The following is a 24,787-nucleotide window of genomic DNA, read 5'->3' as shown; positions in this document are numbered from 1 at the left end:
TAGTCTCTCCACTGAGGAAAGCTGGGAGAAGTAGTCCCAGCACTTAATGCTGCCCCTGAGCTAATCCTGCTGGCTCCATGGTAAACATGGGCCTTTTAATAGACTGGAGACAAAGTGACATTCGGAAGAAACAACATGTCGACAATTTCCTTAATAAATTTTGTACGAACACATTATTTCCACCTAATGGAAATGTAGCTCTCTTAAATAATTGAGAGGCTGTATTCATCAGTGGTGAGTTCAGCTGGGATCTTTGTGAGCTAGGGCAGCCAACAACCCCTTGGAAAACAGGGTAATTGATATTTTACATAAGTGGCTTGACTAGTTTTCAGGTGGGCTCTGTGTGACATTCCCCTGCAGTCCCCATGCACAGCTCTCTTCTGTTGTCCAGGCTGTCACAAAGCAGCTCCACACTGAAGGTTCCAGTTGCAGCCACCGAACTGCCAAGACTAAGGGTTAGTAATTAATCCTTTTTAAAATGGGAGCCAGCTTGGTTGGTTTCCCCTTACTATGTCTGCTGACCAGCCACTGCATTAGCATAGGCCTTGATTTGAATGAGGAGAGATCATACTGAATGTTTAGCATGCAGCTCATTTTTATGTGCCAAAAGATAATAACGTGCTGAGAAAGCAACTACAGTGTTTGTAAAATGAATGATGAATGAATGAACTAGCAGTGAGGAAACAAGTCCTACAGGGGGTTGACAGGAGTCATGACTAAGCAAGAGACTTTGGTGTGGACTTGGAAGGAAAGGCAGGAATGCAATAAGGGAAAGAAGAATGCCGGGAAAACATGAAGGTAAAAAGTACACGTTACTCTTAGCACAGACAAGAAAATTGGACTTCCTATTTTTTGTGGTACCTTTCTGAGTTTTGTGGTTGTGTCAGAAGGCTTCTAGGCAATGAGTAGGCTCTTGGCCCTGCCAGCTATGTATCCAGGGTCGTTTCTCCCTCCTGAAGATTTTATAGTCTCCCCATGGATGGGAGGAGAGACTAGGAAAGCAAGGAGTTCCTGGTTGGGGAGAGGGGGCACTTTGTGCCTCATAGCAATTCACATTCTTTCCTTTGGCCTTGGTGTACTTCTTAAGGAACTGTGACCATATCACAGTGAAGGCTGAAGTTGTTTAATTACTTTTTTTTTTTTAATTTGCAGGTAGTTCCTGAAATGACTGAGCTGTTGAAGAAAAAATGAGTCGTGATCATGTCTTAAGAAAGGAAATTATGTCAAAGTATTCAGCTGAAATCATAGAAATTCATGGCTATTAATCATTAGAAAGCATGGAGAGCTACATTTCATAATATGAGGAAAAATTCTAACAGATGCCAGAATGCTTTTTTATGGGGATATTATTATGTTTCTTTTTAATAATTTGTGGTTCCAAACAATTATTTTTTGAAATTTTCTAATTCTGTAATAAAATATATAATAAAGCCTTTCCACAGCTTTATAACTACTACCAGAAATATGCCTAGCTTCATAAAGAGAGAGAGAAAATTGAAGAAAGGGAGTAAAAATTCATTTATTATTTTTTCTTTGCCTGTCTTTTTCATGGAGGACTGTTTTAGGCAAGATTGTAAACATGAATGTTCCCACCAGCCTAATCGACCTAATGTAGTTGTTGAGAGAAGAAGGGAAATAGATTGGCAAATTCAGAGTTAAAAAAGCATGGCTATAAAGCATTAATATTACCTTAAATATACTCCAGTCTTCAGAAAACCAAAGCTAAAGTGACAAAAGCAGCCCTGACTTAAACCTGAGCCTGCAAATATATTTATAGTTGGTTTAGGTTAAATTTAATTTTCCATTTTAAGGTTTTATCTTACAGGACTTTGTGTCTATGAAGGAGAGAGGAGTAGAGAAGGAGGGGGCTGCTTTGAGACAGTGTGGCCTCTTATGTAAAAGATAGTTTGATAATATTATAAATGTTTAAAACCCTTCTCAGAGAATGCCCTGGCTTTTCTTTTGCCCTCCTGATGGCTTCCTTTGGGCTCTCTTAGAGAACAGCCAGACATGTGAGTCAGCCATACGTGTAGTAGGTCTAGGACTCTCACTGTGCTTCCCCAGGGCCCAGCTGAGGTCCAGAGTCTAACAGGCACTGGAAGCTGATGTGAGTGCAGGCACAAGCACAGAGGCTGGTAAGGCTGTGGCCAGGCCTTCAGGAAGGTGTGGGCAGGTATTGAGATTATAGAAAGACCAGGAGTCAGAGGTGAGTGAATGAAGAGAACTGCCACCCTGGAGCAGATTTGCAGAAGTTATAGTGGGTAACGGGACAAGGAAAACAGCAAGGAAGAGATGGGGAATGACCAGTGATACAAAAGGGGATGGGGTAGAAGGGCCAGCCAGTCCCTTTGTGTGGCCAGCCTGGGGCTGCCTAGTTGAACCCTTTTTGATTTGTGTCATAATCACTTGCTCTGAAACACTTTTAGAAGTTAAATGCCTCTGACATTTCAACCTTTTTTTTTTTTTTAAAGATTGGCACCTGCGCTAACAACTGTTGCAAATCTTTTTTTTTTTAATTCTTCTCCCCAAAGCCCCCTAGTACATAGTTGTAGATTCTAGTTGTGAGTACCTCTGGTTCTGCGATATGGGACACCACCTCATTGTGGCCTGATGAGCGGTGCCATGTCCATGCCCAGGATCCGAACCGGCAAAACTCCAGACTGCCGAAGCAGAGTGCACGAACTTAACCACTTGGCCACAGGGCCAGCCCCTCAACCTTCTTTAAATAAGGTGAGAAGAGAGCAGTAAAATGATGGTCTGTATTAGAACTATAGAATTCTAGAATGTCAGAGCTGAGTGATCATCTGGTTCAGCCCCCTTGCACAGATATGAATACTGAGGCACAGAGAAGAAGTGAAGAAGGTAAAGTGACTTGTTCAAGGCCATGTGGTTTGAATCACCCTTGTGAAAATAATTCCCATATCTTGTTGCTTACTTTGAGGTTCTTCCCAAGGGAGCTAACCTTGCTTAGGGCCTTCTGCATTTACCTCTTATCCCTGTTGGACACTGTAACTGGGGGACAAGAGAGACAGCAAAGTGACAGCTGCAGAGGTGCCCCCAGGATAGGGTGTGCTGGCTCAAGGAGGACCATCTCAGGTGGTACCTTTGCCTGATTCCTTGCCTCAGAGTTGAACTGGTTGGTCTCTTCCTTTTGTTCCCTTCTATCACAACTGCCCTCCCCCAGCTCCAGGCAGCTGGTCACTTAACGTTTACTGGGTACAAGTCCTCATCATTGTAACAGCGTACTATATGTCAGGCACCATTCTAACACTTTCCACATATTAAACCCCTTCAGGTCTCACAACACCCTGTTAGATGCTACTATTATCCCTATTTTACAGATGAGGAAGCTGAGGCACAGAGATTATATAATTTGCCCACATTCAGACAGCTTATAAATGAAAGCCAGGATTTGAAACTAGAAAGTCTGGCTTCAGAATGGTGGCTTCATCAGTATATGCTCCTGCCTCACCTTGGCTCACAGAACAGGGAGACTTGCTGCACAGTTACCTCAGGTGAAGAGCACACATTCAGGATCCTAGTTGAGGAGGAGAGATGGTGTTCTGGGCTTGTCTCTCCAGCAGAATTTTATTCAACTTAAAAGCCCCTCTGAGGGGCCAGCCTGGTGGTGCAGCGGTTAAGTTCGCACGTTCCGCTTCTCGGCGGCCCGGGGTTCGCCAGTTCAGATCCCGGGTGCAGACATGGCACCGCTTGGCAAGCCATGCTGTGGTAGGCGTCCCACATATAAAGTGGAGGAAGATGGGCACAGATGTTAGCTCAGGGCCAGTCTTCCTCAGCAAAAAGAGGAGGATTGGCAGCAGTTAGCTCAGGGCTAATCTTCCTCAAAAAAAAAAAAAAGAAAAGAAAAAAGCCCCTCTGAGTACCCACTTAGAGTTTACCTTAAAAAGGCAGTTGTGTGCAGTTGGGGCAAATTGTTGAAACTATTACTGTATATGCCAGAAGGTGCAGTATGTGTGCTCTTTTTATCCCTATGTTTTATTGGAAACCAAGCTGGCAGTTCCTACTAACTCTGCCCCTGCATCTCCAGAGCAATAGCTCTGGAAGCAGTGTAGGGGAAAAGTGTTAGGAGTAGCTTTTGTGTATGTGTGTATGTCCTGCCTTTCTCCCTAATTTTTTTGAAGTCTTTAGTTAACCTTATACCACCTCTGGGAATTCAGTAGCTTGGTTACTTTGGCAGAACACAGAGTCCCTGAGAGGACAGAATAAGTATATAGAAAGGCAGCAAGAGCTGAATAGGTCCTTGATGCCATCTAGGTGGAGCACAGGACCTCTGTACTGTATGGACTGAGGCCCAGTGAGGGTCCTGGTCTCAGCTTTTCAGTAGTTGAGAAAGCACAGAATCCAGCTTTTCTTTCAGCTGGTCCATGCTTTCTCAGTAGCACTGTGGGGAATATTCCCTGCTTGGTTTCCTGGCTCACCAGCTGTTCTGTGAGGGACTCTGGACCAAGTAAAAACGTAGAAGAGTCTGGCCAGCCACTATTCCTATGCAGCTTGTGGTCCTGACAGGGAGAACAGCATCCTGCTAGGAGGCACAGCCCCAACCCTCAAGATTTTACAGCTACCAGGAAAGATGAGGTGAGACACAAATGATTAGAAAAGCAGACAGCATATACACAGAGGGCTCCCTCAGTTGGCGAGATATGGTCATTCCTTGGGAGTGGAAGCTTTGATATTAGCCTGTGAGGCGGAAGTAGAAACTGAGATCAGGGCTCATGGGGGTCAGGAAAGGGGTTAAGGGTGATAGGTAGTTGAGGCCAGATTGTGGAGGACATTGACAGACTGAGGAGTTTGACCTTTTTCCTTATAGGTCAGTGGTTCTCAAACTACCCTCAAGGATTGCTGCCACTTAGGGACTGGACCAGGGTTGGTACTGTGAAAGGTATATCATAGTCTTTCTGATTTGCAGGAAAAATTAACCTATAGAATTTTCCCAATCTTAAGTCTGCCATATTTTTTTCTAAAATTTTGGTGGCTGCTACCCCTTGTCTTAGGAATGTAAGCAGATTCCAAAGTGAATGGACAAGTAGCAAATAAATATTAACTAAGGAGGTCAGCAGCCGCTGACCCTCCACAGCTTTTGTTAAGTGGACATGTGTTGAATACTTAGGCGTAGTCTCTGCTAGTTGGTAATTGTTACTTGTTTGTATGTTAGAATTAAAAATGTCAGTATATCAAGAATTTTCCACAAAGAGCTGCATGACTTCCTGAGGTCCTGCCACCTGAACAAGTCTTAAGTAGCACCATCCTGGCAACAGGAGCCATTGACATTTTTTGAGGAAGGCCCATTAGCTTACCTAGAGGAATAACCTAACCTGGCAATGTATTCATGATGGATGGAGGGAGGAGAAGATGGAAGCGATTAGGAGGCTGTTGCAGGAATCATCTGGCTTTATGCTCCGGCTGGGTTTGGCTGAAAGCTCTTTGGTTACAGAATGGGTCCCCAAAGACTGGAAATGGCTCCAGTGCTGTGGGCAAAGCTAGCAGAGAGTGGGACTCTTCCTCAGGTTAGTGTGGGAGCCGTGCTGCTGGCAGAGCCTGGGCGTGTCTGTACTGGGCGGGAGGGCTTGAAACATCAGCCATGAGTGCTGTCTTTCTGAAAGGAATGGTCAGCTTGGTTGCATTTCACACTCTCACGAGAGGTTTTTGTTTTGGTCTACATAAAAGTGGGCTTAAGAGACTGGGAGACCTGGAGAACACTATTGATCATAACAGGTGGATTCAGTTAGCTGTTGCTGAGCTAAAGGAGGCTTGACTGATAACCTTTTAAAAAGCCCATACAATGTGATATACTGCCACAATTTCGTATAGCCCTAGGTTTTTAAAAAATATTTTGTGGGGAACCCAAATGAAGAAGGATTGCTGATAATCCTTGGCTTATAAGGCATTTTCATGTAAGTTACCCCATCAGAGGTGGAAAGGGTAGGAACAGTGAAGAAATCAGACCCTCAGGAGAGAAGGTGATTTGCCCCAGGTCATAACACAAATGGTAGAACTGGAACACAAACCAGAATTTTTGGTAAATATTACTTATTAAGAACCTACTAGGTATATTATATGCCCTCTAAGACAACAGTGTCCAAAGTGGGTGTCATTGCCTCTGCTTTCTGGAGGAAGAAAAGGGCTGAGAGGCAACTGACCAGAGGCAGTCATGAGATGTGGAACCTGAAGTGGACTCCAAATCTGGAGAACTTGGCCTTTCCACTGTACCAGGCTGCCTCCCAGCATCTTCCAGCTTCTTCAGGACTCTATCCTCTGGTTTATATTGCCTCAAAACAGCAAGCTTTTTGAAAGAAGCATGGGACAGTGATGGAGTTAGGAATTTATTGGGAAGTAAGCTGGGGTTTCCTTTCTGTGGTGTCCAGATTGGTGAGCGGTCAGGCATTGGTAAGGCTTTACTTGTCTGGGCTTCACCATCTCTGCCTCCCACAATTGGTCATGTGGTTAAAAGCAGGTTGCCGCTGCCTTTTTATGGACTCACCTCCAGCTTGGAGGGCTGTTTCCCTTCCCAGTATGGGGCTACATGAGGGATATGGCAGTCAAGGACCTGGGGACCACAGGGAGGGCTGAGCACTGAGTGGGCAGGTCACAGGAACAGTTGGGTCTTTGTCCTGGTTCTGTTAATGTCTCAGAGGCACCCTGGTCACATTCCTTCTCCCTTTAGGCTTCATTTTCATCATCTGTAAAATGGTAAATTGAACTCAGTAATCTTTCAAGATATCTTCAAACTTTAATCTGTGACTATGTTGGCAGATCTCAAACTGGGTAGGTAGATGGAGACAATAATAACCATTTTGAGGGTTTTTTGTACTCAAGGTGCTGTGCTGAGCCCTTTGCTCATTTAAGCCTTATAACCCTGCAAGGTCTTACTATTATTCCCCACTCTCCAGATGAGAAAACTGAAGCCTACAGAGCTTAAAACACTTGCCCAAGGATTCACAACTAGTCAATGATGACCTTAGGCCAAAGTCTACCCTCAACCACATGCCATATCCTGAGTCCCTCGATGGAAGCACAGAGTACATACCTAATCCAGCCTGGTTGGGGCAGGCTGAAGTGGAGGGGAGCAAGGTGAGCCAGCTGAGCCTAGTTCAGAAGGAGCAGTCAAAATTAACCAGTGAATAAGTGCATCTCAAGCAGAAGGCACAGAAGCACCAAGAACATGACAAACCCTGGACCCCAATCCCTGAGTCCCCTCCTAGCCTGACAACTCCTCCATTCTGAACCACTCTTTGCTCAAGGAAGCAGGGACCTTTGTACTCAAATCTGGATCTGATCTGCACACTGGCTATCTTTTGTGGCATTTAGCAAAGCCCAGGTCCCAGAACTCCATGCCCCTTCTTTCTGCACTGGATGTGGAGGTGAGCCTACCTAGTTAAGAGGCCTAATTGATGTTGAGGAGCTCCTGGAGTGCTTGGTGAAAGATGCCCCGTAAATCTCAGACACTGAAGAATTCTGCCACATTCATCACAGTGTTTAATGTCCTGATTGATCTCCAGGGTAGTCAATTTCATTTGCTTGTTTCAGGATGAATAGGCAGGCTGCTCCCCTATGCTGTAGGCTAGGGCTCTGCATAAAATTATGCCAGCGCTGTCTCTTTGGTAGCTTGCAATAAATTTTAGAAGCAAATGTTCCATCATTTTCTTTGGGTAATTAACTATTCACCGGGAGACAATATCAAGCTTTTCAGCACTGGAGCCAAGAAAAAACTCCAAAGTAGTTATGAATTCCTTGGCTTATGCTGGAAAAGGGAGAGGAAGGCAGATAAGGTGCCTGCTATCTGGGGACCAACAGTGTTCTCTTATCTAACTCAAGATGACTCCAGGACATTATTTACAGGGGAACCAATTGGGATATGTGAGCAGGGATGAGGTCACGAGGGACAGTGCCTGGGCTGGCTATTGGGGTTGGAGGCGGGGCACATATCCCCTCAGCTTCTCAGTACCCATATACCCCACTACCACCCTCCCCACACAAAACTATCAGCAGCAGCAAATGAAATAACTGAGCATCTCCTGGGCAGCCTTCCCCAAAAGTGCTGAATGTGGGCAGGCAGTGAAATACCCCAGGCATCTATTATTAATAAGGATGGTTTCTGTTTGTGTCTCCCTTGAAACATTCTCAAAGGGCTTTTCCTTCCATTATGTCATTAGCTAGCTATCTATCTCAGCAACCTTCACGGGGGTGGAGGGTCCAGGAGGTATTATTTCTGTTATGCAGGGGGAGGAAGTGGGTCCAAGGATTAGCAAACCAGAAACAGGGCTGGGCTGAGAATCCAGGTACCTGGGCTTTGACACACCCTGAGGTGGAGGGTGGAGGTGGCGATTCAGACTTCTCTCCAACCCTGAGATGTCTATTTAAAACCTGGGTTAGCTCAGGTTGTTGGGTGTCCTTGTCAAGCAACTCTACACGAGTGTCCTGATGACTTGTCAGTAAGATGCTCCCCTTGTAAGAAGCCTTCCTTGGACCTTATCTCATTTGAGGCTCTCAACAGCCCCCCTGCTCTCAGTCTTTCTCTTTTGAGATGAGGAAATCTCACCAGAGAGGAGTGTGGAGGCAGCACCAGGACACGTGCTTCAGTCAAGAGCTGTCTTGGAGTGAGAAAGGAGTTCCTGAGCTGAGGGTCATGAATGGAATGAACACCAGCCACACCAAAGAGAATTCTAAGCCACTAGCCTCTAATCATGCAGGGTCTGTGAAAAAGCCCACAGTCTGTGTGATTTGATCTGAAAAGCCAAGGTTTGGGTTGGAGGTTTTACCCAGGGCTGGATGCAGAGGGGCCACTTGTGTCATTCAGGAAAGACGTTACAGTCCTAGACAGACTTTGGGTCAGGCCTGCAGAGCTCTGGCCTGGCTCCCCTGTGGGCCGGCTACTAGCACTGCTGGATCTGAGCCTCGTTGTCCTTGCTGCCAGGTTTGGCATGTCAGGGTGGCACCCTGGCCACAGGATTAGCTCCTTTCCAGCTCCAGCAGCAAGGCTGAGCAGGGAGGCTGGCCCTATAGGAGGGGCCTCGGGACTCTGCAGAGAGGATGGGCTGGTCTCTCCAGCCTGAAGGGCTGTATGAGCTGATGGATGGCAACTGCCTGGGGGCTGGAGTCCTGATTTCTCTCTCCGGCTCCTGATAACACCTGGTTTAATTCCAGGCAGCTCATTTCAGCATATCCAGTATGACATCTAACCCAGACAGACCTGGGTTTGAATCCTGCCACTAGTTTACTAGTTAGCTGTGTGCCCTTGGGCAAGTCATTTAATTAGTCATTCTGTGCCTGTTTTCTCCTCCGTAAAGCAGGGAAAATAGCACCCACTTTGCAGGGCTGTAACACAGAAGGAAGATTGCAAAAGGGCACCTGTCACAACAGGAAATGAATAAATGGGAGCCATCACTGTTATCACCCTCTTGTTGGCTTATAGGAGACAGTGACTTGTTACCCAGAGCCTCCTCCCTTCTGGGAGAGCACCAGAGCCAGCTCTCTGAAAGGGTGGACGAGCAAGGAGAAGCCATTTCCCAGAGCCGCAAACCTCCCAGGGAGTACTGGGCTCCATCTCCACCGGCCCCAAGCTGCCCGCCAGCCAGGACTCTGGGTTATGGCACCCAAGGGAGCCCTAAGAGCCAAAGCTTTGGCTCTCTACCTCCTGCACTCCAGGCCTCAGAGCCTCTGCCCCACACCTATCCCAGGCAGGTAAGTGGCTTCCTCTGCGTGTAACCTCTAATGTTGTGACTGTGGACTCTATCCTCGGAGAGGCGAGGACGACCTCTTGATACCTGTCACTAGTCTTAATCTCCTCATGCAGCAGTTCTAACACCTGTTCAAGGATGAAGGCAACAGTGAGTGTGCAGGCAAAATTTCACTTCACAGCAATTTGTAAATACCCTAAGAAATCACCTTTTACAAGTAGAGCTATTCTGTAGACCCCATTTCTAGATAGGGAAACTGAAGCAGAGAGCAGGAGCCACTTGCCTAGCATCTTACCCCACTGCTCTCCTTTCTGTCCTATGGTTTTCTCTGGAGTAGAAGTCTGCAGCAGAGGCAAGTGCTGGCTAACAGCTGGGTCTCACTTCTGGTGCAGGACAGGCTCATTTACCTGTTGGAGTAGCCACCATTAGCCCAAGAGCAGAGGCGAGGGAAGCTTGGCAAAGAGGGTGTCACAGGGCCTGGCCAAGGACGGTAGGTGTTTCTAGTCCAGCAGATGCAGGCTGCTAATTACAGACCTAGCTGGCACCTGCCCTAGAGATTATAAATCATATTATGCCCTTCAGCCCATCACATGACAAAAGCCAAGAGTGACCACTTTGCCTCCAAAAGCTCTAAAACCTCAGAGCCCCAGCACCTAGCACACTGCCAAGTGGATTTGGACCCCAATTTCAGTGCTTCTCTTGTCAGTGTTCCACCTCAGGAAAGTTTCTTAAACCTCTCTGAGCCTCAGGTTCTTCATCTGTAAAATGGGGCTAGTGATACCCACCTCACAGAGTCGTCTGAAGGGCTAAAGCACCCCACGTGTGTAGAGGCCTTGGTAGAGTGCTCAGTGATGAGGATTATTTTGGGCTGGTTACTTTTAAAAACTGCAGATGGGAAGGAGGCTCTGAGGAGTGGAATTTGCTTGCCCTTTGATGAGAGACATTTGCATTTGTGAAGGAAGTCTCCATCTGTGGGGGTGTCTCCCTCTCTGCACCAGGAGGAAGGAGGGATGACCTTATCTCTAGACACTCTTAATGGGGACGGCAAGGACTTAAGTCTGCATAATAATCTTGCTCTTGTTTACTGTCTGGTAACCTCATGTAACTGACCCCCGCCTACCACCAACATCCTCCTTTGTCTTTAGCTGAAGATAATATTTAAGGTGGTGGCTTCATCCATTTACTTAATCCGATCTGATTCTTATCTAAAAGTTATAGGACCACCCAATAACCAGACCCCACCTGCACTGATACCATTTTAATGACTTTTTTTTACATATTCTTTCCTTTGTCTTGTAAAGAGATAACTCACATACCTATGCCTTAAATTTAGCCCTACCCTCAACCCATGTTGGCAGCAGCTCTTTACTGCCCATGGGTCCTGTCCCTATGCTATTCTCTAAATAAAAGAGCACTAATGCCAGACCTTGAGAGTCCAAGAAAATCTTTCTTTCGACTCCTCGGCTCACCGAGCCCGCATCACTCAGTAATAGAAGCTGTAATTATGCTGTTGGTGACCCAGAATGCCTCAGATTACATCTCCAAAACAGCTCAGTTGGACACTGCTGCCTTTAACACCTTTTTTGACAACTGCTTATCTCCCCATGAATCAGAAGGGTGCTCTTTGCTGGCATATAATTTCCCTCCCTTTTTCCAATTCAGCCATCTTTCCCAAGTGACCCTGTGCCCAAGCCTGTGGCCTTATGCAGGGTTCTGAGGTTCTAATGGGACCCAGGCCTGATCCCTGCTCCTGCGGACCAATGGGAGGCAGGCAGGGAAGCAGATGGGCTGACCAAGCCATGGGATCACTACTGTCAGGGTGAGTCCACAGGGCCAGGAGCCCTGAGGACATCCTGACCTACTAGTGAGGGACCAGTGAGACACACAGTGAGAACAACCCAGAGAAAGAACAGGTCAGGAGGGCAGCTGGCAGGCAGGCCAGCTCGCGAAGGGGCTGTGACCACACTGAGACGTTCAGTTGAGGCAACAGGAACCCTTAATTAATCGTCTTCTCCCTTTTTTGGACAAAACAAAACATAGTGGTTATAAACACAAAATCCCTTGGAGGCTTGTCAGCAAGGGAGACACAGCAGGTTTAGCAGCCTGGGAGGACACACTCAAGGGTGGAACCAGAGGCTGGGTCTGGAGCAGGTGATTTGCAGGGCAGAATGGCCAGGATTCATTACTGCTTGTGGGGGATCAGGAGGGAGCCAATGATGTTGATGCCACATACACTCAAAGCTGGGTGGATGCTGGTGCCCCAGCTGGGAACCTGGAGGAAGAGCAGGCTTCAGGCAAGATACTGCGCTCAACTTTGGACCTGCTGAGCTCAAGGTCCCTGACAGATGGAGCCCTGGGTCAGGAAGCTGGGTCTGGGAGTTGTCAGCGAGGAAGGCAGAATTCTGAGCTCCCTTTTGGTGGGGAGCTGAGGGAGGGGAAGGGACTGGTCCACAGTCACAGAGCCAGGCAGTGTGAGAGCTTCCTGCCTGGGGTCCAGGGCTCCTTCTATGCTGCAAGGCCTCAGGTCTGCCAGGGAGGGATTGAAGCTACCCGGGTGGGTTTTCACCACATCATCCCAAACCCCAAAAAGCCACTTGGGGATTCTTCACCTGGGCTAGCAACCAAGGAGAACCTCTGCCAACTGGAAGTCTCAGTGCAGCTGGTTTTTATTATTAAAGCCAAGATTGGAAAATGGCTGTCCCCCCACCCCCATGATCCTCCCACCCACCTCCAGATCCATCCCTTTATGTCCTGTGAAGGTGAAAACTATTTATCTTGAAAAGACTCAGAAAAGCTCATGCTGAAATCAGAGAATGAGAATGAAACAGGCTCAGATGGTGGTCTTTGTGTGGTTGTGTTGGCTCCACCCAGGATTCCTGGAAAAGACAGCTTGGGGGGTGGGGGAAGGCTGGAGCCCCTGCTCACAGTGCTGTTCCCTAGGGTCCGGGGTGGGCGTCAGGAACAAAGGCAACGGAAGAGGCTGAGCTGGCCCCTGCGCTCTACCCTGCTAAAGCTGGGCCACAAGCTGGTTTTTATAAAAATGATTAAAAAACCCCAGCCATGAGCACCACCCTCCCCCGAGCAGGGCCAGAGGAGGCACCAGCTCTGGGCTTTGAGGTCTGAGGCATGTGGCCTCTTGGCCTAGTGTCACCTCCCTGGAGGCAGGCAGCACCCTGAGGGAGGCCAGGTGGGCTCCTGGGACCCAAGTGTGGCCCTTGTTGGCCTCTGGGGCACCGGGAGAGCTTCGAGATGGCTGTCTGCCCTCCTCCTACCCAGCCTGCCTGGAGGCTTTAGGTTTCAGGGACCCTGTGCAACTTCTGCTCTTTGGATTCCAAAGATCTGAATTTCTCCTCCAGCATGGGCACAGCAGGCTGGAAGTGGATGACAGGCTTGATCTGAAAGACAGTAAAGCCCTCCTGATTCTTCTGGTTGAATAGACTTACCCTGTGCTCCAGCTCAGGGCTGGTTTGGGCCGAGCCCACTGGGCTGGGCCAGGAGACAGGGGCTGGGTCCAAGGCCCTCTGGGATGGGCAGGGGTCCTCCGACAGGGAGGATAGCAGGTCCTGGACTGTGGCCTCCACCATCTGCTGCTGGGGTGGTGGCAGCAGTGGCAGGGGAGAGGGGCTGGGCTTGGAGGATGGCTCCTCTCGGGTAGTGCTGCAGTCTGTGGAGGAGCCCAATGTCTGGCTGCTGTCACTCTGGGCCCAGGTGACAGAGCTACAAGTAGAGCGGGAAATGTTTTCAGAGGTGGCACTGGCGCAGGTACCATTGCTGCTGAGCTTCAGGGGCACGTCAACGGAGAAGAGGTCAGAGGAGATGTTGGGCTGGTGAATGTCTATGGCAGCTGTGGTGACCACGCACACCGCTGGCTCTGGGACACCACTGTCTGCAAGAAAGGAGGGGATGCCAGTCACACTTCACCTCTGCTACACCTCTGTGGACCCTCCATGAGGGCGGGTCTGAGCTGAACCTGGTCTAGGAGCAGAGCTGGACAGCAGGCAGTAAGCATGAATGGGTTTTGTTAGGGCGGGGGCTTGAAGGTTCAGTTCTCCAGTATTTACTGTCCTGTCCTGGGTTGGGGGGGGGGGGGGACGATGCCTCCCTGTCTTGTTGACCGCAAGTGTGGACATGTGACATGCCTTGGCCAATCATCTGTGAGAACTGACCCATGCATTTCCCAGTAGAAGCTATATAAAACAGTGATGCTTTGCACCCTGGCAGTCAACAGTGTTCTACAATACATGGTAGCTGTTCTGCTAGAGTAAAGATGACAACCAGGGAGCAGAGCCACGAGTCAATCTGCCATGGGTGTTTGTCGATTCATTTAAAACACTGAGACGTGGGGTTATTTGCCACTGCAGCATAACCTAGTCTGTCCTGACTAACTCAGAAAGCATGGTGTGCTAGGACAAGGAATTTGGGCTTCATGGTCGGAGGGAATCATTCAAACTTTTCAGTGGGACCGATGTGGGAGTGACATGACCAGAGCTGTGCCTTCAGAAGACTGATTAATCTCTGTAGAATGCATTGCAGGGGGAGCATGAAGGACACTTCAGAAGGTCTTTAAGTGAGAAGTATCAAGGGGCCAAGTTACAATGGGTGTAGTAATGGGCAAGGTCTCTCCCCAAAGTTGTGGGGATAGTGGAGTGGAGGAGAGGTCTCAGCTAGAGATGGTAGTCTTTGAAATCAGCAGATTGGATGAGTCTTTGAAACAGGAGAGAGAAGAAGGAAGAGGCCTTTAGGGGGCTAAATTGTGGGAAAAAAAAATTCAAATGCATTATACATTTTACACAACACAACACAACACAACATTCTAGCCTTATAATGGAGTATTCAAAGATTTAAGGGCTATGAAATCCTAACTAAAAGATGCAAGACATTGGCTAAGGAGAAACAAGACACTGGTATTATTTTAAAACTCAACGTTTCCCATAAGTGAAAACCACTAGGTTCCCTGAGACTTTTTCAAGTGCAAGAATGAAAGAAATCAAGCGAGGACATGCCCAAAGCCTCTTGCATCTCAAGCCCAATTATGCTGTTATCTCAGCTCCATCCTGTTCATCCTGAAAGGTTCTCAGGTTGGGAGGTGCTAAGGTCACATAGATTCTAGATTTCAGCTCCCTTTTTATTTCAGGGCCCCACATGCAGCCCAGAGCACTCCACCCCAGCATCCACAGCTCCAGCGCTGGAGTTTCCTGGGAGCTAAAGCTCCAGGTATTTGAGCCTTGAATTCTGCCTCCATGTCAGAGGGCACGCCAGGCTGAGCTGTTTCCTACTCTCAGTGTTAGGGGTTGCCAGGGTCACATCTGACATGGGGCTGCACAGAGGTTCTGGTACATGCAGAAGAGCCCCCAACGCAGACTCACCACTGCTGGGCCCATTGTAGTACTGACTGATGTAGCTGTTCATGTCGTCTTTAACCACGGCTTCTACAGAGGTGGGGACAGAGAAGGGTGAGTATGATGGCTTGCCAGATAGTCCAAGAGGCAGGGGCCGTGGGCAGTAGGTGCTCCTCCCCCAGTCCTCCTGTCTCCATCCCCATCACCAGGAGAGGAGGCACTTGTCTCCCAGAAGCTCTCTGCTGCTTTCTAATCCTCCACGGGGACCACATGTCTCATTTGCCCCACGGCTGGGCTGGACTGGGTATCAGGGACCCTGGTTCTGATGAAGCATCTAGCTTGATATGTGACATGGACAGGGCCCTTTCCTTCTCTGTCTTCAGTTTCCCCATCTCTGAGATGCAGGGTGTAGAAATAGTTCCTCAGGGCTTTCTCTGCATGAATGGCCTGAGTCTGTGAATCCACTTGAGGTTCTCAGGGTCACCAGAAATGCTGTCCTCAGTGCAAAAAGCCTCAAAGCCCCATTTGCAGACACACACAGCCAGCTGCAGAGGCTGATTGTTGGCTCAGTCCATCTGAGGACTGTCTTCCATGCAGTACAGGAATGACCCGGGGGGCTGGGCATCCCCACCACCTACACAATGCTAGCATACGGTAGGTGCTCAGTAAATAGTTATTGAATGAATAATGAATGAGAGGGTGTAAAGCTGTCCAGGTCAAGAAAGATGACATGGGAAGAAGGTCTCAAAGAAAAATTGGTTCATTGTCCTCAAGGAAGTTGGGAAGGAATGGGAGAAAGGAGAGGTGAGAAATTGAGTGGCCTGAGAATGGGAGAAAAAGCAGATGACAGGAGACCCCAAAAGCCATCCTAAGGAGGTTGGCCTTGTCCCAAGGGCAGTGAGGAACCACAGGAAAGTTTGAACACGGTCAGGTGTGAGTCACTCCGAAGGTTGTGGGGAGAGTGGTTGAGAGGGTGCCAACCTTTAGGCAGGGAAGCCAGAGACTGCAATGTTCAGGTGAGGGATGACAGGCCCTGGAGGGTGGGTGGTACCTGATGGGACAGAAGGAAGGGATGAGGGTCAAGTGATAATTAGGAGGGACCTGGCAGGCACTGGAGAATGACAGGAGGAGGTCCCTTGGCTCAGTTTGGCAACTTGTCAGACTAGCTCAGGGGTTGCTTCTTCAGCAACTGTGGCATCCCTGAGGTCCTGGGGTCCTGCGGGGGGGGGGGGGGGGGGGGGGGGGCAGGGCGGTATCAGAATCAGACTTGGTTTCAAACCTCAACTCCACCATATATTAGCTAAATGGCCCTCTCTGAGCCTTTGTCCCCTTGTCTGTCAAATGGGTATAATGATACCTACTCTCCAAAGTTGATAAGGAGATGAAACAAGCTAGGGACGTCAGATTCCTGGAGTGGGGTCAGGCACATGGAGCCCTTTAACGCATGAGCGTCTGGGCCTTCTTCTCCTGTGGAAGTTTGAGGGAGCCCACACCCCTGGGGGCTGATCCAAGGAGCCATGGTCTGCAGGTGACTGGACCCCAGGCTTTCTGTGGTCGCCTTCCCTGGCACATCTGAGATTGCTCATTGCTGGGGAAGTCAATCTTCCCTGACACTGGGAGGCCTGGGAAGCACACACAGAGTACCTGGCTCTGAAAAGGGTTTTTTGGCCTCTTTTGATCTTTAAATGCCTGCTGTCAGAGGTGTGTTTTGCGTTAATGCCTGAGCTGAGGGAGGGTCCCCAGACTGGCTCCAGGATCAGCTGGCAACACTCTCTCAGAATCAGACAGCAACACGTTTCTCCGTGGCCTTCATAATTTGGGTTGTAAATGCTGTCTAGCCCTGCAGGAAGTGAGAGGTGGCTGGTGTGGCCGCTCCCGGCAAGCAGTGCAAAGTGGTGGGCCACTGGGCCCACTAGGCCACACAGGAGGTTCTGGTCACTTATCTTGGTTTTATCCTGAGGCCAAGACTGCAAGGACCTGTGACATGGCTACAGAGGGCCACATGACATGGGCAGGACTATGAACTCAGGTATCCACAGACTTATGAAACTTTATCCCAAGGGAGCTACTTGCAAGAAGTGGCCTGGGATGAATGACAAAAACCGACACCCTGGGTTCTCGTCCTGGTGCTGCCACTGGCCCACCATGGGAGCTTGAGGAGGTCATATCTCCACTCTGGGCTGCAGTTTCTTCATCTGTACCAAGAGGGACCTGGTGAGGCTCTTAGAGATTGTGACATGGTTGGGCTAGATGGCTCCCAACACTTCTGCCAGCTCTGAAGTTCCAAGAAGTGAGAGCCAGAGCAGAGTGGGAAGGGACCCGAGGCATCTGGGCTATCCCCTAACTCCCAGTGCAGGAATCACCTCAACACCTGCCTGATGGGGCCTCTCCCAACCACGGCCTGCACATCTCAGGGAAGGAATCTCCTAGATCTTTGTTGAGCAGCTCTGATAATCAGCTGTGGCAACTTCTCATTCATTTATGTTCAATAGGATCAGTGTGCCTGATCCTCTGTGGGGTATTGAGGCCAGAAGTCCCTACCCCTAAGGCACACAGTCAGGGCCTCCCCAGGACATCCATTTCTTGGTCAGGCAGCCAATCTCCATTTAATCAGGAGGCGTCTACTATGTGCAAGCCTTGCAGATCCTGGTTCTGCCTTCCTTAGGTACCAAGGCTAAGCCCATTTCTACTCACAATCTATATGACACACCTTCCAACACTTAAAAAGCCCTCACATCCCTGAGAAGTCGCTTCTCCTGAGAAACCACTGTCCATTTTCCACCTCTCCCCAGTTTTCCAGCCTTTCCACTCTGAAGTGTTCACTATGGGCTCCAGATGTGACCAAAATGTGGGGAGAAGGTGGAGGGAGGGAGCTGGCATTTACTGTGCCCTTCAAAGCTCCAGACCGCAGGTTAGGCATTTCACACACTGATCTCCTTTAATCCTCACCACTGCCCTGCAAGCCTGGGATTATTTAATAGACGGGTCCTTCCCAAGATCTGGCGTGATCACTCCCCTAATGCAGCCTAACATCCACCAAGTGGGTTTAGCAATCGTGCTGCTCTGCTGACTCATGAGCTTGTGGCCAACAGAGACGCCCAGGTCTTCTCTGCAGGAGCTGGGGCCAGGCCAGGCCTTTACCACGCTGTAGTTGTGTAACCCCTATTGGGGACTTCACATTTATCATCCAGGCAAATGACAGCTTGTTGGTTTCAGCCCACAGATGCAGCATACTAAAAGCAATATGAATCTTGAGTCAGTCTACTAAGGTATTAGATCTGTCTCCTAACTCAGTGTTGACTATTTATTTGAGAATGCTCACATCTTCATCTAAGCTGTTGATAAAAATAACCTAGATGACCTTTAGACCAAACATCCCTCCTGAGCTGCTGACTGTTTTGGCCAACTGGACAACTTCTCCTGGATGAGCTCCAGCTACTCTGACTCAACATGTCCAAAATAGAACTTGGTTTCTCCCTCCGTCTTGGTGAATGGTTCCCTTGCCCATCTAGGCTGGGACCCGGGTCATTTCTCAGTGCTTCCTCTCTTTCCTTACCAACAACCCGATTCCTACCAAGTCTGTGACCAGCTGAGGGATCCCTGATGCCCTCTGCTTTGGCCCTGTAGTCCAGCCTTAGGTCAGACCTCATGCTTTCCCCTTTGGACTTTTGTTGCGCCTATGGGTTAAATGAATGGGATTCCTTGCTCCATGGATATGCCTGATACAGAACCTAGGTCCCTAGGTGGCCACTAGAGGTCTGTCCAGTCTGCATTTGCTCCTTCTACTCCAAATCTGTCCTCATACAGGGGCCTCAGAGTGAGCTTTAAGACATAAGTCTGAAAGTAAGGCCTGCTCAGATTTCTCTAGCAGTGCTGACACTGGTTCTTGCCTGCTCTCTGCTTCAGGCAGGCCTTCTTCTCCAGAACTGAGCACTTGGGCTGGGGTTCTGTCTCCACCTACACAGAGGCCTAAGAGCCTTTGAGGGCACATTTTACTCAGAGTCTCCCCAGCACTTAGCACGGGACTTGGCATATGCCAACTGCCAATAAACAGGGTGACTGGACAGATGACTATGGCTGGGTCAGAGTCTGTAGGACCTCCCAGACCACTCCACTCACCCTCTGGGATGCTGTTTGCACCGTTTAGCAAGCAGCCTCACTCCCCGTCCCTGGTATTTCTTGCCCAGAGACTAGTGACTGTTGGGTGTCTGAGAGCTTGGGAGGAGAGAGAGGAGGCAGGCACAGATGCATGTGGCCAGGAACAGGCCACCAGTCAACCTTGACACAGGGCTGCCCACCTTCCTCCTAAAAATAACTCTCAGGGTTTCTTCTGATTTGGCACCAAGGAGTCCTAGGGCCATGTAGGAGCCACCCCACAGAAAGACAGCTGGCTTACCCTGGAGGGGTAGGAAAGAGGGGTGGGTACAAACACAGGCTCCAGGACAAAACAGCCCCAGATGCCAACCCCAGCTCTGTAGGCACTCGCTATGTCATTTTAGGCAAATCCTTAGCCACTCTGAGCCTCAGTTTCTTCACCTGTTATATGGGGATAAGAAATACCTACATGCTGGTGAGATAATGAATGTCAAGTCTAGCCCAGGGCTGTCCCTCACCTCCCTGAACTCCTGGCCCATGGTGCTCCCTGCCTACCCCAAAGTCTCAAATCATTTCTATTGCAGCTGCTGCAGCTGCTCCAGGCTGCCCAGTGCCTTTCTTCCAGGGGTATGAGCACTCTGTAAACCCATCTGACTAATCCTCCTAAAGCCAGTAGAGTCCTGTGATAGCAACGCTCGTTATGTGGGTTTTATCCCTTGCGTGGAGCCCCAACCTGCCCAGCGAGGCAGAGGTGGAGACAAACGGCAGTGAGTCAGCTGGGCCTCCTGGAGGTGGTGCAACGGGCCAGGCAGTGGGGCAGGGGTGTCAGGACCACAGGTCCACAAATCCTGTGCAGAAACAGGCCCCAAAGCCCAGAAGAAGATTCTTGGTTAGGGGCTCCCACTCCCAAACTCCTAAACTCCAACTTGTTGCTCCATGGCTTGGCAACCCTCACTGAGGAAGGACACTAATAGTCACTGAGAGTCTGCAGTGTACCAGGCATGAGAGCTGTGCATACGACTGAATGCCCAATCCTTCTCAGTGATGATGTGCTCCAGCTGGTATTGCCATTTTGGAGAAACTGGGGCTCAGAGATAGGACCAGCTGCATAATTTTGGGGCCCCTTGTTCAAAAAGCATTAAGGCCCAGAAATAAATCCATGCATATATGGTCAATTAATTTACAACAAAGGAGCCAAGAATATACAATGGGGAAAGGACAGTCTCTTCAATAAATGGTGTTGGGAAAACTGGACAACCACAGGCAAGAAAATGGAAGTGGACCACTATCTTATACCATACACAAAAATTAACTCAAAATGGATTAAAGACTTGAATGGAAGACCTGAAACCATAAAACTCCTAGAAGAATAGGTGGTAAGTTCCTTGGGATTGGTCTTGGCAATGAATTTTTGGATTTGACACCAAAAGCAAAGGCAACAAAAACAAAAATAAACAAGTGGAACTACATTAAACTAAAAAGTTTCTGCACAGAAAAGAAAACCATCAACAAAATGAAAAGGCAACCTGCTGAATGGGAGAAGATATTTGCAAATCAGATATCTGATAAGGGACTAATATCCAAAATATATAAAGAATTCATACAACTCAATAGCAAAAAAAAAAATCAGTTAATAAACGGGCAGAGGATCTGAATAGATATTTTTCCAAAGAAGACATCCAGATGGCCAACAGGTATACAAAAAGATACTCAACATCACTAATCATTAAGGAAATGCAAATTGAAACCACAATGAGATATCACCTCACACCTGTTGGAATGGCTAATATCAAAAAAGACAAGATATAACAAGTGTTAATGAAGATGTGGACATAAGAGAACACTTGTGCACTGTTGGTGGGAATGTAAATTGGTATAGCCACTATAGAAAACAGTACAGAGTTTCCTTAAAAAATTAAAAATAGAACCACCATATGATCCGGCAATTCCACTTCTATTTACCCAAAGAAAACAAACACTAATTTGATAAGATATATGCACCCCCATGTTCATTACAGCATTATTTACAATAGCCAAGACATGGAAACAACCTAAGTGTCCACCACAGATGAAAGGATAAAGAAAATGTGGTATATATATATACACAATGGAACATTATTCAGCCATCAAAAAGAATGAAGTCTTGCCATTACAACAATGTGGATGGACCTTGAAGGCATTATGCTAAGTGAAATAAGTCAGACACAGAAAGACAAATATCATATGATCTCACTTATATGTGGATCTAAAACAAAAACAAAAAAACCCCAAGCTCAGAGATACAGAGAACAGATCAGTGGTTGCCAGAGGTGGGGGGTGGAGCATGGGCAAAATGGGTGAAGTGGGTCAAAAGGTACAAATTTCTGGTAATAAAATAAATAAGTTGTGGGGATATAATGTACAGCATGGTGACTATAGTTAATGATACTGTATTGCATATTTGAAGTTGCTAGGAGAGTAGATTTTAAAAGTTCTCATCACACACAAAAAAGATTTTATAACTATGTACAGTGATAAATGTTAACTAGACTTACCGTGGTGATCATTTCGCAATAATATACAAATATCGAACCATTACATTGTACACCTGAAACTAATATAATGTTATATGTCAATTATATCTCAATTTTTAAAAAAAGCATTAAGAATTTCAAGAGGGTGATAGCAGAGCACTGAACCAAGTGTGACTGACCTAATGGGTCAACCTGCCATGAAGCCAGCCCTGCTCAGAAAGGTTAAGTAACTTGTCCAAGGCCAAGTTGATATTCAGACCCAGCCCTGAGTCTTAAACCCATGTCCCTGCCTCAGTACCACCTATCCCTCTACCCTGTTGGCCGCCTCCCTACCTTGTACGAGGCCATCCCAGGTCTAGTCTTACAGCTCTGGGGCTCCCCGGGGTCCCCAGTGTCCCCCGTCAGGCACACACACACTAGGAGGCCGCAGTGGCAGAAATCCTGACTTGCCTCCATTAGCACACAGGCCTCTCCTCTCCCAAAGGTAAACACAGGTGCCAGCTCTGCTTGGCAGAGGGAAAGCTCAGAACAGCTGGTCTGGTGTACCTCTGTGGGGTTTCTCTGAGCTCTAGTGCTGTGCGGGGGGGACACCGAGGTCCACTGTGATATATGGTGAAAACCATGGCACTCCCACCAGGGCCTGTAATTCATAAGTCATGGGTGAGCTTCAAGACTAATAAATTTGGGAGGGAAGTATTAATGACTACACAGGGGCACTGTGAACTTGGCAGGCCCCGAAGCCTGGAACTTTGCAGCCTGGGTTTTAAAAATGATTTGTGCCAGAGCAAGTCTAAACAGAAGCTGGTTGGCGTTAGTCTGACTGTGACCCACTGGCAACTGCTGAGACTGCAGGAGCCACTTCCTCCTGCTGAGGCTGGCACTCCTGCCCTCCTGGGCTGCCCCCTCCCAAAGCTCCTGTGACTTACTGCTCGTGTCTGCAGGTTAATCCCTGGATTGTCTGTGTACTGCTGTGACACAGTGGGCCTCAGAGCTCTCACTGGCCTGAAGGTCATTGTTACCAACAAACACTGCCCTTTCTCCACCTCCAGAGTGGCCCAGAGCGCCCCTAGCTTGTGCAGCCATAATTTCTGATGTCATGCAAATCCCTCCCTGGACACAGCTCCTGATCAAAGAGAGATCAGCTGGGGGATGCCCTGTCTCCCTGGCCCATTCAAGGCTGTGAATCACGCATGCCACTTGCTGGCCCCCCATGCTTCTGCCCTCTGCCTCGGAAGTGTTGGTTTTGCTATTGATGGCTCTGGGGTTGGCTGTGAAGTTGTGGATGGGGGAATGCACTATGAATGTCTGTGTAGGCTGGGGCAGGTGCAGGGCAGGTGTGCATCTAAGAGCTGGGAAGTACTAAAGGGATGACACAGAGGGAAAAAAGGAGAGCAAGGGTGGGGTTCCAGGGCTGGATGGGAGGGGCATTTACAACTGCTCCCAGGGGTGCACATCTCCCCTTTGGGAGGCTTGAGTGCCTTGTTTAAACACCCCTCTAGTTTCCAGAAGGGTCAGCACAGACCCCATGACACCCTGGCTGGTGACACATGGCCAACCAAATTTACCCTGAATGGGTTTCAAGTCTGACCACGCTTTCTCCCTTCTTATTCTACATTCTCCTTTTCCTCCTGGAAGTTGCCCACTATGGGGACTGGAGAGAGAGGAGGAGCAGGCACTCAAAGCTACATAGCACTCCCGTGGGATTATTTTAAAGGCTTGGTTTGTTTGCAGATTCTCCAAGCCCAGATCTTGACCCCTTGTGGGCCCAAATGTGGCATCAGGTGTTCAGGGTACAGGGTTCTGTACAGAACACATGTCTGCACTGGAAGTGCTTTCCTGAGCTCAGGTGTTTAAAGGTGGGCACATCTAAAGAGAGAAAAACATGGAGCTTCCCACTGCCATGGGCAGAGCGAGAAGGCTGTCCAGCAGGGAGAGCAAGGAAGCGGTTCCTCTGGTCCTCTGGAGCTCACTCTGCTCCATCAAGGAGTAAGATCCTGGGATGGGCTAGGAGATTGTAAACCTGCTCCTCCCATCCTGGGGAAGCAAGACAAAGTGGGCAAAAGTTGCTGCTGATTTCCAGAAGAGCTTTCTAAAAGAATATTCTTATATTCCAGATTCCACAAGCACCAGCCTGAGGAGCTGAAAGCCAAGAGTGGAGGTTTCCGGAGTGGACTATTGCCAAAGGGCCTCTGTGCTCTGAGAGAAGACACAGGGATGCAGGGACTCACAAGGGAACAAGTGATGTCCTCGAGCCTCGTTTTGTTCTTTGATCAGTTATGGGCTTGCAGATTACATTCCATGCAACAAACTGTATGGTGAGCCTGCTGAGGGCCAGGCATGGGCGTTCCCTGGAGATAAACAAGTCAGGAGGTCACACACATAAACGTTCATGGCAACTCAGCACAAGTAGGCCTAGTGGGAATTCACGTAAGGTCTAGAGGGAAGGGCATGATGACTGGGAGCTCACTCTGAGATGAGTTTTAAGGATGAAGAGAAGTCTGGCAGGCAGGTCTGGCCCGCCAGTGAACAGCATGTGGAAAGGCTCAGGAACATACAGCTGCACAGAACACTTACAGAACTAAAAGATGGGTTTTTTCATTCGACTAGAGTGAAAGTGAAGATGGAATGGAAGGAGATGAGGCTGGGGAAGCAGCCACGGATAAGATCATCAAGGGTCTTATATGCCATCTGTTATGGGTTGGATGATTGTATCCCCTTGCAAATGCATATGGTGAAGTCCTCAGTTGTAACCCTCAGTAGCTCAGAATGTGACCTTATTTGGAAATCAGATTGTTGCAGACGTAATTAGTTAAGATGAGGTCATCCTGGAGTAGCATGGGCCCCTAACCCAATATGACTTGGGTCCTTACAAAGAGGGAAATTTGGACACAGTCACATACACAGGGGAAACACCATGTGAAGAGGAAGGCAGAGATCATGGTGTTGCTTCTACAAGTCCAGGAACTCCAAGGATTACCAGCAAACCACCAGCAGCTAGGGGAGAGGCCTAGAGCACATTCTCCCCCATAGCCCTCAGAAGGAACCAACCCTGCCAACACCGTGATCTCAGACTTCCAGCCTCCAGAACTGGGAGATAATAAATTTCTATTTTTGAAGCTGTCCGGTTTACAGTACTTTGTTTCAG

The 24,787-nt window shown here is 48.5% G+C and overlaps 2 protein-coding genes and 1 long non-coding RNA gene across 18 annotated transcripts in view; 2 read left to right on the top strand and 1 right to left on the bottom strand.

Moving 5' to 3' along the window:
* The window catches only part of ETFA (electron transfer flavoprotein subunit alpha), a 100,976-nt gene extending 99,523 nt beyond the window's left edge, over positions 1-1,453 (top strand). For 3 of the 6 annotated variants that reach the window (XM_023652974.2, XM_070233019.1, XM_070233032.1), the window contains one exon: positions 1,153-1,453. In XM_023652974.2, the coding sequence (XP_023508742.1) occupies positions 1,153-1,191 (39 nt within the window). In that variant the 3' untranslated portion in view covers positions 1,192-1,453. Of the gene's footprint in view, positions 1-391; positions 539-1,152 lie in introns of those variants that run through there. The other 3 variants (XM_070233014.1, XM_070233027.1, XM_070233003.1) reach the window with 3 other exon arrangements.
* Positions 1,454-2,531: 1,078 nt separating this feature from the next.
* On the top strand, positions 2,532-24,758 carry LOC138917310 (uncharacterized). 2 transcript variants are annotated; one of them, XR_011425128.1, is made up of 2 exons: positions 2,532-2,730; positions 23,757-24,758. It is a non-coding gene; the product is annotated as an uncharacterized lncRNA (long non-coding RNA). The 2 variants fall into 2 exon arrangements; XR_011425129.1 differs by lacking the exon at positions 2,532-2,730 and adding an exon at positions 9,575-9,699.
* The window catches only part of TMEM266 (transmembrane protein 266), a 134,869-nt gene continuing 116,410 nt past the window's right edge, over positions 6,329-24,787 (bottom strand). For 5 of the 10 annotated variants that reach the window (XM_023652779.2, XM_070232926.1, XM_070232906.1 and 2 more), the window contains 2 exons: positions 15,062-15,124; positions 12,344-13,581 (listed from right to left, as the gene is read on the bottom strand). In XM_023652779.2, the coding sequence (XP_023508547.1) occupies positions 12,986-13,581; positions 15,062-15,124 (659 nt within the window). In that variant the 3' untranslated portion in view covers positions 12,344-12,985. Of the gene's footprint in view, positions 11,711-12,343; positions 13,582-15,061; positions 15,125-24,787 lie in introns of those variants that run through there. The other 5 variants (XM_023652810.2, XM_070232914.1, XM_070232921.1 and 2 more) reach the window with 4 other exon arrangements.

This window comes from Equus caballus, chromosome 1, assembly GCF_041296265.1.
Source record: "Equus caballus isolate H_3958 breed thoroughbred chromosome 1, TB-T2T, whole genome shotgun sequence".
Lineage (NCBI taxonomy): Eukaryota > Metazoa > Chordata > Mammalia > Perissodactyla > Equidae > Equus > Equus caballus.
This window is presented reverse-complemented; position numbering and strand designations above follow the sequence as displayed.